The sequence below is a fragment of the Malus sylvestris genome, chromosome 3 (genome assembly GCF_916048215.2).
Source record: "Malus sylvestris chromosome 3, drMalSylv7.2, whole genome shotgun sequence".
NCBI classification, from domain to species: domain Eukaryota; kingdom Viridiplantae; phylum Streptophyta; class Magnoliopsida; order Rosales; family Rosaceae; genus Malus; species Malus sylvestris.
Genome location: NC_062262.1, coordinates 13,908,890 through 13,925,243, shown reverse-complemented (window position 1 = coordinate 13,925,243; position 16,354 = coordinate 13,908,890). Strand labels below are relative to the sequence as shown.

The 16,354-nt window shown below is 37.2% G+C and overlaps 3 protein-coding genes and 1 pseudogene across 5 annotated transcripts; 2 read left to right on the top strand and 2 right to left on the bottom strand.

Annotated features, from left to right (window-relative positions):
- Nucleotides 1-3,145: 3,145 nt before the first annotated feature.
- Nucleotides 3,146-4,102, top strand: LOC126615781 (stress-response A/B barrel domain-containing protein At5g22580-like). Its single transcript, XM_050283678.1, has 2 exons — nucleotides 3,146-3,371; nucleotides 3,637-4,102. Exons 1-2 carry the CDS (start codon nucleotides 3,220-3,222, stop codon nucleotides 3,878-3,880), a joined length of 396 nt encoding a protein of 131 aa, XP_050139635.1. The 5' UTR covers nucleotides 3,146-3,219; the 3' UTR covers nucleotides 3,881-4,102.
- Nucleotides 4,103-4,834: 732 nt separating this feature from the next.
- On the top strand, nucleotides 4,835-6,307 carry LOC126615780 (uncharacterized). Of its 2 annotated transcripts, XM_050283677.1 has the most exons (3): nucleotides 4,835-5,671; nucleotides 5,784-5,825; nucleotides 5,937-6,307. In XM_050283677.1, exons 1-3 carry the CDS (start codon nucleotides 4,942-4,944, stop codon nucleotides 5,954-5,956), a joined length of 792 nt encoding a protein of 263 aa, XP_050139634.1. In that variant the 5' UTR covers nucleotides 4,835-4,941; the 3' UTR covers nucleotides 5,957-6,307. The 2 variants fall into 2 exon arrangements, with proteins under 2 accessions (XP_050139634.1, XP_050139633.1); XM_050283676.1 differs by having other exon boundaries at nucleotides 4,836-5,671; nucleotides 5,784-6,307.
- A 227-nt stretch (nucleotides 6,308-6,534) lies between these two features.
- On the bottom strand, nucleotides 6,535-7,773 carry LOC126617000 (fructose-bisphosphate aldolase 6, cytosolic-like; annotated as a pseudogene).
- A 635-nt stretch (nucleotides 7,774-8,408) lies between these two features.
- LOC126615779 (uncharacterized) lies at nucleotides 8,409-12,542 on the bottom strand. 2 transcript variants are annotated; one of them, XM_050283674.1, is made up of 3 exons: nucleotides 11,411-12,542; nucleotides 10,290-10,386; nucleotides 8,409-10,186 (listed from the first exon to the last, which is right to left on the bottom strand). In XM_050283674.1, exons 1-3 carry the CDS (start codon nucleotides 12,540-12,542, stop codon nucleotides 10,069-10,071), a joined length of 1,347 nt encoding a protein of 448 aa, XP_050139631.1. In that variant the 3' UTR covers nucleotides 8,409-10,068. The 2 variants fall into 2 exon arrangements, with proteins under 2 accessions (XP_050139631.1, XP_050139632.1); XM_050283675.1 differs by lacking the exons at nucleotides 8,409-10,186; nucleotides 10,290-10,386 and adding an exon at nucleotides 10,766-11,237.
- Nucleotides 12,543-16,354: the final 3,812 nt, after the last annotated feature.

Here is a 16,354-nt window from a genome sequence, read left to right as displayed (position 1 = left end):
TCCTACAGACAATCTACTTATAATTTACACAATCACACATGTACTGTAATTAATATCACAATACTCCTTGAGTGTGTAAATACTCACGTGGTTGTCCTATCAGATCTTCATCGATGATGTAGACCTAGTTGATGAAGTCGTCTCAATTAGTTGGCACAATTAGCGAATGAGTCTCAAAACTAGCAGAATAATGCATATAGAAGTAAACCTCACAAAACCTAGTTATGGTAAAACCCATGGTAGGAGGATTCATCTCTTCTAGGACACTTCCATAATCTAAAATAACCTCATGCGTTAGAATGGACAATTTAGCGATGGTAGGATTTGAACCAGGTTCATTAGTGTCTGTCGTGGTTTTCTTTTTCCTGAGTTGTGAATTCTTTAAACCAATGGGTCTGCCACGCTTCAAGGTAGGAGCAGATGATTGGCTAGACATCGATGTACCAGGCCGTGCAATATGTGCGGCCGACCGTCGCTCGAGGGCGGCTCGTTCGTCCATGGTGTGTTTCAATGCAAGCAAGTCACATCTATCCTTGCAGGCAAAGTTACAGTTGGTATATGTGATATGGTCACTTTTGCGGCATGCTTTGAGCAATACTCTGTAGATCTAAAACACAGAAAAAAACCATGACCTGTTGAATAGTGATCACAGCGGGCCGAAAATTATTGAAGCTAAGAAACCTATAACTTTATAGTTATAGTAGGTAATGGTCATTACAGTGTCGGTGGTGCAGACAGTCTGGAATGCATTTGCCCTCCTTTTCTGTTCAAAAGGAGCGGTTGTTCAACTAAGAAAGCAAGGCAGCTGATTTCCTTTAAAGACTAGCCATGCACGAGGGGCTGCCTCTATTTCTACTTTTGTTCAATCAAAATGGACGCTATCTTTTTGGTCTGATGATATGAAAATTTGGAAATTATGATCTATTTTAAGAATGTAATATGGTGAACTGTCAATTTAATTTCTGAATTATCATCTCAACATTATTATAAAAATTCTCGCTTAGCGCCGCCTAGGTGTTAGGTGGCTGATCACCATCCCGATTAATGCCTAGGCATTTGAAAATTAAGAAAGAGCATTTAGATCTGCTAAGACGTCCGCTTAGACCGTCTAGGTTACGACTCACTTAGATAGAAAATAGATAACTTTCATTTTGCATTTTATTTTTTACAATAAATTATTAGGGACTTGTTGTATACTTAAATGAACACTCATTAATTGCATATGATACACCTTGAAGGGTAGATTGATAGTTTTCCATAAAGAAATAACGTATAGAGTTAACTTGGTTAACTTTGAAAGGTAAATTAGTAGTTTACATAGTAAATTGTGTAAATTAACTTTGAACAAAACCGCCCTGACAATTCTTAGTGGCGCCACTGAAGTAATGAATTTGAAAGCGTTACATGGGGTAAAACAAATTAATGAAGTAATTATGCAATACCTTAGACATGGGGAGGGTAGTGTGGACTCAATAATTACGAGATCAAGTCTTAATATTTGATTTCCACGCCACCACATGTTAAAAGAGTGGATGCAGAGTAGGGAACGTGGGATGTTTTTTGTTTTTGTTTGTTTTTTATTTTATTTTATTGGAGACCATCTAGTAGCTTCACCGCGTAGTCCTTTCATCATTAATTGATAAACATGTAATCTACGTGTACATTTATGTAAAAAAATTGAGTGTATCCGTCCCCAGTGGCCTTATGCATCCATCCATTAAGGAAAACAGCATTATTTTCCGGAATGAATGTATGTTGGAAAAATAAGGTAGAGCCAACTGCTACATTAATCACAACAAAAGTTCATAAATAGTCATCCAATTAATTACACAGATATAATGCATATGAACGATCATAGACAATGCCAAATGCAAATGATTAAGGGTTGGAAAAATCTGAAATGGGTCAAGACAAATGTTTGATATTATGTTCTTAAGACAAGTTTCGAGACAAATGTTCCAACGTCGAAGTAACATTAAAGAATTTATTATTCTTCAAATGCTCTTAATCGGGTGAATTATGTGTACTACACTAGAGCCTTTAATATAATTGAAAAGGAATCATTACCTCTAAACTATCACAAAACACTTCTCTAATCTTAATAAGATTTTTTCGAGGTTTCTAGTACATTAGCGGTAAAATGTTGAGATGGTGTTCCGGGAATTTGGAAAAAAATTTCTCCAAACCTCGAATGGTCGGCCCCCAAACCATTTTAATAATTGGGCTAAAATTATCCTTAGAGGAAAAAAATTCGTTTCGGCCAAGATTCTTCCCATAAATTGAGCTTGGGATAAAGGTGAGTCTCATCGGTGAGCGTGGACGCAACAAATTTGTGCCCACGCACAGCGTTCCGATGCATGCACCACATGCCACGCAACAAAATGTCAGTTGCGAGGACCTAGCGCTGACGTGTTTGTCAGCCACTTGCAATAAGCCCAACGACTTTTTTAACTTACAATTTTTTATATAACCCACACAATTGCACATGATTTGAATGCAGAGAAAACTACTACATCACCGTATTACAATACCCCTCCTTTTCATTTTCCCGAAAATTGTATCTAGATATAAGAATTAATCATTCATTGGATTGACAAATACACTTTATATCACCTTTATAGGATTCCTTAAAATGAGTATGTGACATATCATCCATGCATATTAGGTTCGAATAATACACCCTGGAGCATATGGCTAGGACATGGAGAAAAGTCCAGCAGTAAGAAAAAAATGAAATATAGAACTAGGAAATATATATACATATATATATATATATATTATATATAAAAATATACCTTACAAGGAGGAAATAATGATATTTAATATACATTTTAGAATAGTCACAGTAGTTCTGCAAAGTGATAATAGCCCCTCAACATACCAAGTCCCACAAGAGTCGTGTAATTTCAAACAAAATGGGCATAAAGGAACACAATCATCATATTCATGCGCAAAAGCAAAGTTGTGACAATAGAACTGGACAAAATTATACTGTGAGGTTAAGCGACTAGGTTGCTGACTAGTGGGACTATAGCCCCATAGAAATATTGAGTAAGAGATATTGTTGTCCCAAGAATGAAGACTGATTGATATCCTCCAAACAGGGTCATTGGGTGTGACAGTGGACAGGTAGGAGTAGGACTGTGGAGGTTGACACACAAACAACGGTTATGTAGGGTATTATAAATTGTGGACTCCGGGGACTCATTTTTCAGCTTCATGGGCAGTGCAGTGGAACTAGCAAAAAATATTATGGGGGAGTTCAAGCATTTGGTGATTGTTAAGTTCAAGGAAGATGTCGTGGTGGAGGGGATTTTGAAAGATCTGGAGAAAATGGTCGCTGAGATTGATGCTGTTAAGTCCTTTGAATGGTAATTAATTCTCTACTTTTCTTGTTAAATATTTGATATTTAATACGTTTATGTTGTCAGGCTGTCATTTAAGTGAACATTCCCACACATAAACTAAAAGCAAAACAGTTTTTTCCCCATGGGCACACCATTTAAAATCAAAACAATAAATTATATGATGCTTTATAACTGTAAAATAAGATCATTAAAAGTCACTTGACAAAACAATGTTACTGATCGCGAAATATGTTCGATCCTCGCCGGTTTGCTTTATTCTTTCTCTTAGGGGACAGGACTTGGAAAGCCCAGAGATGCTTAGGCAAGGGTTTACCCATGCCTTCTTGACGACATTCGACAAGAAGGAAGATTATACTGTGTTTGTTGGCCACCCTAAACATCAAGAATTTTCAGCAACATTTTCAACAGTTCTAGAAAAGATTGTGCTGCTTGATTTCCCGGCTACTCTTGTCAAGCCACCACCCAAGGCACCGGCGGAGGAACCACCAGCTACCCTGAATGATCAGAAGTAACTTAAAAATTGCAAAACTATGTACCCAATGGAACGGAATATGATGAAGTAGGCTGCTTCTGCTTGCGTGTAGTTTTTAGTTTTTTTTTTCTATTAAATTATGGGTTCTGTTTAATTATGGCGACGTCAATGGTTTTTAATGTAATTTCAACTTGTGTGAAACTATGTTATGGTCATTTTGCCTCACCTGAGGATTCACGAATGGACATGTAGCTTAACTGAAGGGATTTTGTTTATTATTACACTTGACATCGTTCTGAAAAGGAGATAAACTTAGCTAAAATCTGATGTATATGCTTATCTCTATCCTCAAGTACATAAAAAAAAGATACAAGCATCTTAAGAAAGGAGATAAGCACAAACATATATATACTTGTTGCACTTAAAATTTTGTCCATAAAAAAGCAAAAGATGATATAAGTACTTTTGACTTTGTTGCTTTTAGTTGTCGTGGCTCAAGAAAGGGAATTACTAGCAATGCTTCACGGTCCCATGTAAACAATTTGTCTGCGAGAAACAGAAAATTAAAGATTATAAAATTGGATAGATATTGAGGAAAATAATGGCCAAAAGAAAAACCCTACTCAGAGCTCATCAGAGTGCCATTTTATTATAAAATCTTAAGGTAAACTTCAAATATGTATAACCATCTACAAATCGTGACTTGTAATTTTCCATGATCGAACGTATGTGATTAATTATAGTATTCAGTAAAAAGCCATGTTTTAACATTAAACAAAACAGCGACCAAACATAGAGCTCTGATGATCCATCAAAAAAGCATACCATCGCCAACAGTAGTGGGTGGAAAAGGAGGAAATCAGGCAGCAGAATCTATAAAGGATGGAGAAGTGTCACATTCCATTGGGCCACGGAAAAGTGCGATTGCAATTGCAAAACTACATACATATTCCTGCCAAAAGTCCACAAGAAAATTTGAAATCACAAAGTAATATTCTTCAAAAGATTGCAAAGTGGATTCTCTGTTATCTTGATCTTCTTTGCTTCCTTATAACTCTATTGAAAAGTTGAAAACAATCTAACAGTGCAGTGCATTTGGATATGCAGGCATTCAAGAAAATCTGCCTCCTGCATCCTGTCCTTCTAGTTCTCCATTTCTGGTTAACAACTTCAATTTCTCAAAATGCTTCAACAATTATTTGTGACAAACTTAACACTCAAACACCTATTTCGAAGCCAAATTCAACCGCGTTTTCTCGGCTAAACCGCATTTTTGTTTGCAAATCTCAAAAACTATACCATAGTGATAGAACCTCTATTAACCTGTTCCCAATTTCCTACACTAACTACAAATGTAAAAGTCTGATCATCTCCAACCCTTCTTGTTCATCTCCACTACAATATGCTCATCCTAAACTTCGATCGCCTAGTTTTCGTCCTCCCAGACAGTCCAACTCACTTTTACTCTACAACTGCTCAAACAAAAACCTTGCTCCATCAATACATTTTCAAAATGTCATCTGCCTGCCTGCATGTGGAGCTTCTTCAAAGATTCAAGAACCCAAACTTGATGGGCTTACATTGTCCTCTTGCATACTATTTCATGATCGGACAAAGCTAGACATGGGTTTTCATCCAAGAGATCTGAATTGCTCATGTTACAGCAGGGTGTATGAAACACCTTCACATGGAAACAATGAAGGATATGGGTTGAAGACAAGGATGTCTTTCGACATCCCTGACCACGTTCCTAATATCTGCGACGAGTGTCAAAAGCCTAATGGAAATTGTGGTGCTGGGTTGAGGTGCGTATGCCACCCAAAAGAGTGCAGTAAGTGCCTAGCTTCATAAAGTGTGAATTGAAGATATATATTAATTAGATTTATCAACCATTTAAAAACTATTATAATTAATGTGGTGTTTCTAACGATTTTAATTTGCAGAAAACAAAGTGATTTCAAAGGGTGGATCCATCACCAGTTCTGGTAATATCCTCTTCTCTTTGCTTACTCTAGTAGTAGTGATGGTTTTGGATCACTGAAGCAAGAAAGTTAAGTCCCTATGTATTGGTCTTTTTTTTTTCCTTTACTGTGTAGCCGACATTCAAATGGGGTAAGGCTAGCCGACATTCACTTCTCCCAGATCCTGCTTCTGCGTAAAGCGGGAGTCTTGTGCACTGGGTACGACATTTTTTACTGTGTAGCTGTAAAAAAGAAATCAAAAGCAAATTTTGGTAGTTGTTCCCATTTCTCTTCATCTGTCTGTCCAGTAAAGATTCGTAGGCTCCATTTGGATGGAGAAATTTGAATGAAAGGATTTGGATGTGAAAAGTTTGCCACATAAACTAGAAATCATTAAATCGATTGTATTTGAAACAACCGGATGTAGGAGTGAATCTTCACTAGGCAAACTGTGAAGGAAATACATGATACATTCGTTCAACGAAATACATGATATATGTGTACAAGGAAGGCTATTCAATTCCCACTTCCACTAGCTACTTCTTTTGTAAAGGAACTATAAGTTGAGGTACAAGTATTACATCCTTCATGATTTACTGTATGGTACAATCTGCTTTAACTTGAACCTAATCAATCCACGGTTATTGCAGCAGTACTCAAACCAGCATAATTCCTTATACCTGATTATGTTTTCTGGCCAACTCTTTGTTGTGAAAAGGAACATGACAGGCAATGACAGAAACGAATAATTGTACTCAAAATCCAGGAAGTGAAAAATATGACCTTAGTAAAAAAAGCTACAAGGCATTGATCAAGTCGTGACGATACATGCCACCCAATTTTAATCAGTTACGTTCCAAAAGAACAAAAAATGAAACACTCATCTCTCGAATAACTTCCTAACAGCAATACATGAGGAAATAGAAATTGACCTGCAAAATCTCAGTACTTGTGAGTCCTTCACGTGAAGGCTCTCTGAAGCACCATCTCCCAATGCAGTATCCCCTTTGTAGGTACCCAAAGTTACTTCTAAATTCGCTTTGCACCTAGCAAGCCCACGCCTTTAGGGTACTCTGCTGCAGAGCCCGCCCAAAAGAGAATGAAAGTGACCAGGGTTTCTTGGTATTGTGCTTGTTCATAGCATTCAAATGGAGGGTAGCTTCCTCCTCACTCTGCCCCCCCCGAAAGAAACACCACAGCAGGAATAGCTGGAGGCATTGTTCGCTGCAATGCCCTTACTGTATGATTAGCCACCACCACAGGCGAAACCTTCTTGCCATCTGAACCAGGGGTAACCATGTTTGGCTTCAAAAGAGTCCCCTCGAGAAGGACATGGTGGTCGTTCAGTGCTTTATAGCACGCTGCAAGGGCACGCTCAGTCACATCTGTCTGTGCATCGCTCAATGTCATGAGATCCGTCAACTAATATCTCTGGCTCAACAATTGGTACCAAGTCATTCTCCTGGCAAATGACAGCATAGCGTGCCAAGCCATTGGCATTCTCATTTATAGCAAGCTGGGTTGGCTCGTTTGGGCCAATATTGAGTACAGCATGCCACTTTGCATATCGGGAACCAGCTTCATAGTACTGCTGGCAGCGCTGGGCAAGACCGTCAAGACCCTGAGTTGTGGTCTCACCATTAGTTCCAGCAAGCTCAACAGTGCCCTTGTCAACTTTAATTCCAGGAAGGACCCCGCGTCTTTGAGGATATCAACAAAGGGTTTACCGCCGGCTGTTTTCTGGTAAAGGGTTTCCTAAAAAGGATCACACCGCTGAGATACTGGAGTGCACCGGGGCGCAAAAGAGGAGCTCACGGAGGGCTCGCCTGTTGTTTTCATTATTCTCGACATTTATACTTGACAGACGCTTGCCAATTGTGCCCGTTGACTCGTCTGCAGTAAGGATTCCCTTCCCAGGGGGACCAATGTAGGCAGCATTGGCTACAAGTTCATCTGTAATACATGATGGCTTTTATTTTTGGTCTCTCTAAATGAATTATTTTGGGGATTGGGACTGGAAGCTGCAACAACATCAAATATTAAAATAAAAGTACAGAACAAATCAGAACAAATCAGACTACACATGTATGCTTTCCTTGTAACTAGATTTACATTGATCCCAAAAATATCTCGGAAAATTGAGAAATGGGCCAAACCATTGTTAAAAGAGAAGCTTGAAGCTTTAACAATGGAAGTTCACACATAGAGAGAGAAAGGGATTAAATAAGTTTTAGAGAGAAACTGAGAAAACAACTATGTATACTTCATTTTTTTTTTCACATTTCAATTGCTTGCAAACTATCTCTTTATATACTCTTCACTTTTCTTACAGATTAAGCAAACTCATAACAAACTTATCAACTTAATATATTGACACTTGGCTGCATATCAACCATTGGATTGACCCTGTGCCTTTATACCTTTACATCCCCCCCTCAATCTCATGCTTACTAGAACTAAGCATGAGATTGGAACAATGATCTTGAAATAGAGAAGTAGACAACCCTTTAGTTAAAATGTCTACAAACTGCTCCTTGGATACAGCCAAGTCACCTCTTATAACTCTCTCCCGGATAAAGTGGTAGTCGATTTCAATATGCTTCACCCTTGAATGAAAAACTGGATTAGAGGATAGTGCAATAGCAGAAATATTGTCACAAAATAGCATAGAAGCATCATATAAAGGAACATGAAGATCATGCAGAAGCTGTTGTATCCAAGAGACTTTTGCTGCAGTGATGGCAAGTGCTCGATATTCTGCCTCAGTAGAGGACCTAGACACAATATGTTGTTTCTTGGAGGCCCAAGAAATAGGTGTATTACCAAGATAAACAACATAGCCAGAGGTGGATCGACGATCATTGAGATCCCCTGCCCAATCTGCATCGCTATAGGCTTGAAGTTGTAATTTTCCAGGAGTAAAATGAATGCCATAGTCAAGAGTGCCACTAAGATACCTCAAAATTCGTTTCACCGCAACAACATGAATATCCATAGGGTTGTGCATAAATTGACAACATTGGTTAACGGCAAATGCAATATCTGGCCTAGTGAAGGTCAAACATTGCAATGCACCAACAATACTGCGATAGTGTTCTGGACTATGATAAGGTGAACCATCTGTCTTAGATAACCCGTGATAAGGAAGGTAGGGTGTGGCACACGATTTTGCATCTTGCATATCAACCTTGGTGAGAAGATCGTGAATATATATGGTCTGAGAGATAAACAAGCCTGTGTTCTTGTAAGTGATCTGCAAACCTAGGAAGTAATGTAAATTTCCCAAGTTCTTCATATCAAACTCTTGTGTCAGAGTTAAAATGACTTTTAGACATAAGAGATGTATTGCTGCCAGTGAGGATGATATCATCCACATAGAGTAAGAGAATCACAATACCATTGGATGTTTGCTAGACAAACAAAGATGGATTGGCAAAAGAGGCTTTGAAGCCTAAACTAGGTAAGAAGCTTGTAAACTTCTCATTCCATGCCCGAAGAGCCTGTTTAAAACCATATAAGGACTTCTGTAGTTTACAAACATAATTAGAAGGATGAGAAGAACATACAAAACTAGGAGCTTGACTCATAGAGACCTCGTCAAGAAGATCTCCATGTAAAAATGCATTTCGAACATCCAACTGTCTTAAACTCCAGTTAAACTGAGCTGCAAGTGCTAAGATTAATCTGACAGTAGTAGGCTTAACCACTGGACTGAAAGTTTCAGTATAATCGATGCCTTCCTCTTGACTATACTTTTTAGCTACAAGACGAGCTTTATACCTTGCTATAAACGCATCTGGATTCCTTTTAAGCTTGTACACCCATTTGCATCCAACTAAGTTTTTGCCAATAGGAAGAGGAATAAGAGTCCAGGTATTCTGAGCATTCAAAGCATTTATCTCATCTTGCATGGCAGCCTGCCATTCTGGGACTTGACTAGCTGACTTGAAAGAAACAGGTTCCATAGGCACAATTGATGATGGAACAGAAGCTGAGAAAGATTTTTTCTTAGAAATCCCACTTTTGGATCTTGTTTACATTGGGTGCAAGCTCACAGAAGGTACTGGCAGAACCACACTTAGACTTTCTTGCTGGAAATCAGGATCCACAGGGATTGGAGACTGTGTAGGTGCAAGAGGGGCTAACAATGATGATTGTGACTGTATAGGGTTGGTGGAAGAAGTTAAGAACTTTGGAGCTATAGTGGGAGATGCCAAAGACTCTGAAGCACTAGGGTTTATAGAAGAAAACTCTGAAGCTCTAGGGGTTAAATGCACTGATGTAGATGATGGTTGAGATGATGATGATGTGTGTGATTCAATAACATTATGAAGTGTAACTGATGGTGGTACAATTGAAGAAGGCATTCTAAGTGACTATGTAACCTGAGACTTAGAGATGAAATCCAAATAAGGATAAGTATGCTCATCAAAGAGAACATGTCTTGACACATGAAACTCGCTAGTAATGGGATTAAAACAAATATACCTTTTATATTGACCAGCATATCCCATAAATATGCACTGTGTAGTCTTGGGTTGGAATTTTGAAGTGTTGTAGGGTTTTAAGAGAGGAAAACAACTACCTACATCCAAAAACCTTTAAATGTGTTAACACTGGGGGTTTTTGAAACAGACAAGTGTATGGAGACTTCATGGTTAAAACTTGACATGGCATTCTGTTTATTAAGTAGACAGAAACTACACAAGCATGGAACCAAAATTGTGAAGGCAAATGAGCTTTTTGAAGAAGAGTAAGTGCAGTTTCAACAATAAGCCGATGCTTTCGTTCAGCAAGACCATTTTGCTCAGGTGTGTGTGGACAAGACTTGCGATGCAAAATTCCTTTTGTTAACAAAAATTGTTTGAACTTGTTACTGGTGTATTCACCACCACCATCACTCTGGAAAATTTTAATGGCAGTGGAAAATTGAGTTTGTATAAAAGAATGAAACTGCACAAAAGTATGAAACACCTCACTTTTATTCATTAAAGGAAATATCCAGGTAAACCTGGTACATTCATATATGAAAAGTACATAGAATTTGAAAACCTCAATGGACAAAGTAGGTGATGGTCCTCATACATCACTATGTATGACTTCTAAGGGTTTTACAATTTTATTTGCAGGATATGAAAAAGGAAGTTTAGTAAATTTTCCTAGCAAACAAGATATACACACATGTTTAGAGTGATCCACAGAAAAAGGAACTTGAGATTGATGCAACATTTGAGAAACAACAGAATTAGATAGATGGCCTAATCTGGTGTGCCACAAATTTGTGTTCACTTGATGACCAAGGTAATAATGCTGTTGTTTGTGTGAGTGAGGTGTCTTTAATGCTTGATTGAAAATGGATTGTGGTATGTATAATGGAATTGGATATAGGCCAGCTTTACATAGTCCCTGAAGAAGAACTTTCCCTGTGATCTTGTCCTGAATCCAGAAAGAGAACTCATCATATATGAACCTACATTTGTTATCTTTACAGAGTCTATAGATAGACAACAAATGTTGAGATAATTTTGGCACATGCAGTATTTTCTTTAGTTGAAAAGCATGTTTTGGAGCATGCAAAATAGAAGAACCAGTGTGAGATATGGGCAAACCTGCACCACTTGCAGTGGTAATAGTATCAGTGCCAGTTAATAGAGTGGCAAGAGTAAGATTGGACAAGTTAGACGTCAAGTGGGATGTAGCACCAGTATCAGCTACCCAGAATTGCTCTTGAGGGGCAGATGGTTGATAGTTAGTGTGCATTGCAGTAATGGAGGATGGTGGAGATCTTCCTTGGTATGAAAAATTAGCTCTGTGGTAACATTGCATTGCAGAATGACCAAATTTCCAACAAATTTGGCATTGCACTGGAGATGATGAAACAGTGGTAGAAGAATGTCTCTGGAAGCAATCAGCAGCAATATGACCTCTAGGTCTTTGGAAGCAATCAACAGCAATATGACCTCTTTTGTTGCATATTTGACACACAGGTATGTCATTGCTATGCTCAGGACAAGTGGAAACATGTGGTCTCACAGGACCAAGTATGCCAGGACTGTTATTAGAACTGTTACCCAAGAACCTAGAATTATTACCAAAGTGGTTTCTGCCTCTTGCTCTTCCTCTGAAATTTGGTCCTCTATAACTTCCAGAATTGGTGTTATAAGATCCTCCAAAATTGTTGTTATAGGTACCCGTATTATAATAACCCCCAGAAGAACTTCCAGGATGATACTGAGAATTTGTAGAATGAGAAGACCCTTCACCAAGCATCAACGTTTTCCCTTTGGACATAGGTTCTTGTGCTAACATAGCAGTAGAGAAAGATTCAGAAACTGGAGCATGCTCAACAGTTGTTTCTTCATCAAGTAACCGTGCTCGAAAATCCTTAAGAGATATAACACTCTCCCTACCCCTTATTACTGTGCGAAATGTGTTATACTCAGGAGGTAGCCCCTTTAAGGCCAGAATGATAATATCATCATCGTCAAAGGAAATTCCAGCAGCTGAGAGATGATCTCGAGCATCTTTAATTCTCTGCAAGTACTGAGAAATGTTCTCAGACCCTTTCTTGATATTATGCAACTCAGTCTTCGTCTGAAAAATATTGGCTTTGGTAATTGTTGAAAATATGTCCTTGAGATTGGTCCAAATGTCATTGGAATTGGTATAACCAATGATACAGGATAAGGCAGTAGTAGAGAGAGTAGCAATCAGAAGTTGCATAAGAGCTCTATCATGCATTTTCCAGATTTGGTACGTTTTAGTTTCAACACCTTTAACATCTAAATCAGCAACAAAGCGAGGTGGACATCACCGTGTTCCATCCACAAAACCAAAAATGCCATGACCTTCAAGAAGCAATCTCATTTGATAATGCCAGACTAAGTAATTCGTATCATCTAATTTGACCGTCACAGAGACCGACACATTAGGAATCAAGTGCATAATTGGAGACTAAACTATATGGAGTTGTGCAACAGTCACCATGCTTTTGAAATTCTTATAGAAACAGGAGAAATCTTGAAGAAATTGAGAAGTTAGTGTTTGCGATTATACGCACTGCACTTTTCAGAACTAATATCCAAGATTGTAGAAGAAGAAACTCACAGATTCAGAGAGAGAAAATCACTCACACATATCATCAAACAGTTCATGTGCAAGAAACACAACCGACTTGTAGACTATAATTCACCATATCAGAGAGGATTGAAGAAAGAACATTTCATACCACAGATTCAGTGAAGTAGTTGAGAAGAGAAGATTGAAGATAGCGGAAGCAACACTTGATCAGGATCGAGAAATGCCATCCGTTCCCGGCGAGGATACCATGTTAAAAGAGAAGCTTGAAGCTTTAACAATGGAGGTTTCGCACTTAAGAGAGAGAAAGGGATCACAGAAGTTTTAGAGAGAAACTGAGAAAACAACTCTGTATATTTCATTTTTTTCACATTTCAATACTCTTCACCATGGTCTAAAATATCCATAATATCCCGATATTTCCATTGAAATTTCCTTGTTTTTAGACTACCGATATTTTTTTTTACTACCGATATTTCCGATATCATCGATATTTTAGACCTTGCTAAGTCACTCATGTATTTTACCATGCAATGTATAAAGTGTAAAATATTGTACTAATTCATTATATATAAATGATTATGGTGTGTTTAAATTTCTTTCATTAATTACTACATATTTTCTACACTCACAATGTTTGCCAGCTCGCTATATAATCAACTTAAATCAGTTATATCTATCATGCAATGCATTTCTTTCTAATTTTTTGTGATAAACTAATAGATAATTGACTAAATAAACATCCTGCAAAGTTTCAATAAAAATTTTCAAGTTTTTCTTACAATTTCCATGGTTTTTATTCAATTTTTATCGATATCGATAATATTCCGATATTTCCATCGAAATTTCCGTGTTTTTGGACTGCCGATATTTCCGATATCATCGATATTTAATACCTTGCTCTTCACTTTCCTTACAGATTAAGCAAACTCATAACAAACTTATAAACTTAATCTATTTACACTTGGCTAACCATTGGATTGACCCTGTGCCTTTATACCTTTACAACCATATGGACCCGTACCAAAGTGGCACGAACCTAAGATAGCCAGGGCAGGAGCACAAGTAAGTTTGTAAAGGGTCCAAACCCGGGACAGTGCGAAGAAATGTCGATTACGCCTAGTAGGAATGAGTTGTGGCGTGTCACAGTACAGTTTACACCTCAACTATCGCTAAAAGAATCCGTATGATTTTTCTAAGATGCATTTCAACAGCATTATGTCCAGACAAAATGTATCATCCATCATTATCAAGATCATCGAGGGGACTGCATGGTGTCCACCAAAACACAGTTCTAAATGGTGTCCACCAAAACACAGTTCTAAATTCTAATAAACAGATGTTTGAAGCGGAACTAGAATCTTTTGAAACAAAAACGATATTAAGGAATGTCCTTGTGAGCCAGCTCTTTCAGCAGTTCTTTCTATTCCGCTGAAGCCCTAAAATTCTCTTTTCCTCACAATTCTACTCTCTTCTATGAAGTAGCAGAAGAAAAATCATAATTTGACTACATGATTGTTCTTAGTTTGTTATCCCTTATTTGCAATTTACTACAAATATCTTATCAATTTAGATCCAAAATATCCCGAAGCCGATCGAAGCAAACCTCAAACCAAACAACTGCTAAATCCCATGCACATAATCAATACCCTATCAAAATTCAACAAACACAAACGATCCAAATATTAAAAACGAAAAAAAAAACCCCTATTGATAATTCATTGCCAAAAAATAGCCTGATAGGAGGCAGAAAAACATAATAGAATCAAGAACTCATCAGATTAGAGATTAGAGTAGAGAAATAAATAAAAGAACAAAACCCATGTACAAAAAATGAGGCAGAAAAAGGAGATGTAATGCAATTACCACGATACTTTCCCTTAAAGCAAGACATGGTTGGTTTACTAGTGAGAAAGACGAAAGAGAAGCAGAAAACGAAGAACATAAAGAGAGTAATTTTAAGGTTCGTTTTATTTCAAGATTTAACTGTGAGTGCAAGTGTTAGTGCCGCATGAAGTGGTGGACGTTGTCGCCGCCACACACGGTGTGTACTCAATGCCGATAGAGAGGGCAACGTTTAAGGCAGTTTCTTTGACTTTTTTTTGGTTTTCTTTGTTTTTCGCAATCTTTGACTCTTTCTTAACAAACTAGCCTCCTGTCACCCAATTGGTTCTTTTGATTTTTTATTTGAAAAAAATAAAATAATATATTTATAAAAAAAGTTAGTTTCAGAATGGGGGGTTTTTTTTTTTGAATTTCTATTTTATTTGAAAATATAATGGAAGAGGGCAATTTTGGGATTATGACTTTTTGCCTTCTCCCTTCATATTCTTAACAAATAAAAAAAAAAAAAGAGATTTAAAGAAAGGGGTGTGATATCCACACACCATTTTTTTACACCTATCTAATTTTCAGTCATCGAATCAGATGGATTAAAGAAGATCAAGGGACAAAAATTAGTAAGGGGCGTGTGAGAAGTAAAAAGGGATGTGTGGATAGCACACCCCTAAAGAAAAGGTTTCCCAAACTATTTTTTTTTAAAACTAAAAATCACCTAATAACTTAATTTAATAAAAAGAGATTGAATATTAATGAAAAAGACAAAAAAATAATATAATAATAAAAAGAAAAAAATAATTGGAAAAACAAACGATATTATCTACACTAGGGGAGGGTAGACTTAGTCTCACAATGTGCTAGCAATAATGTGGTTCAAATTCGTCTTTGACGAGAATCAATTTAAGCATATAGATTTAAACAATTTAAGCAAATCTTAACAACTTGAAAAATGAATCAATTTAAGCAAAATTCCCAGGACGCAAACGTTCCCTTTTAATCAATTTAAGCATATCGATTTCATGTTTTTATTCAATCATAAAATATAGCAAACAAACCATGGAAACTTGTCTTAATATTGTTGGAAACATAGGGTATAATTGCTATATTAAATCACATACAAAATTAAGAAATAATTCCTGCAATTATATATCAAAATAATGCATGCACATGAGTAACCAATGTTAAATGAACACAACGTAATGGATTAGAAAAACTTGGAAATACGGTTGAGCCAAATGCTAGACATTCTGTTCTTAAAACAAGTTTACGCCCCACTACAGTGCTCATGTTTGCTTGGCGATTGTATCCCAGGCTACAACGACCACATCCTTGTAATAGTAGCATTCCAAAGCACAAGGCTTCAACGAACCACAATTGTGTTGGATACTCTCTTCTATGGACTCCATGGAACATTACAAAACTCTCTAACAATAGTGCACTATGTGTATGAAAATGTGAAAGTAAAAGTTATGTATTACAAAAGAGGACTACCCTATTTAGATATTGAAGATACCTCTTTGGAAATCAAGTGACTAATCATGAAGAGTCAAAAGTTGCAACTTTTCATTTGAATTTGGATAGACACATCTTTCTACCAAAAGGCACACTTCTAATTTTCATTCAATTAATAAATTTAG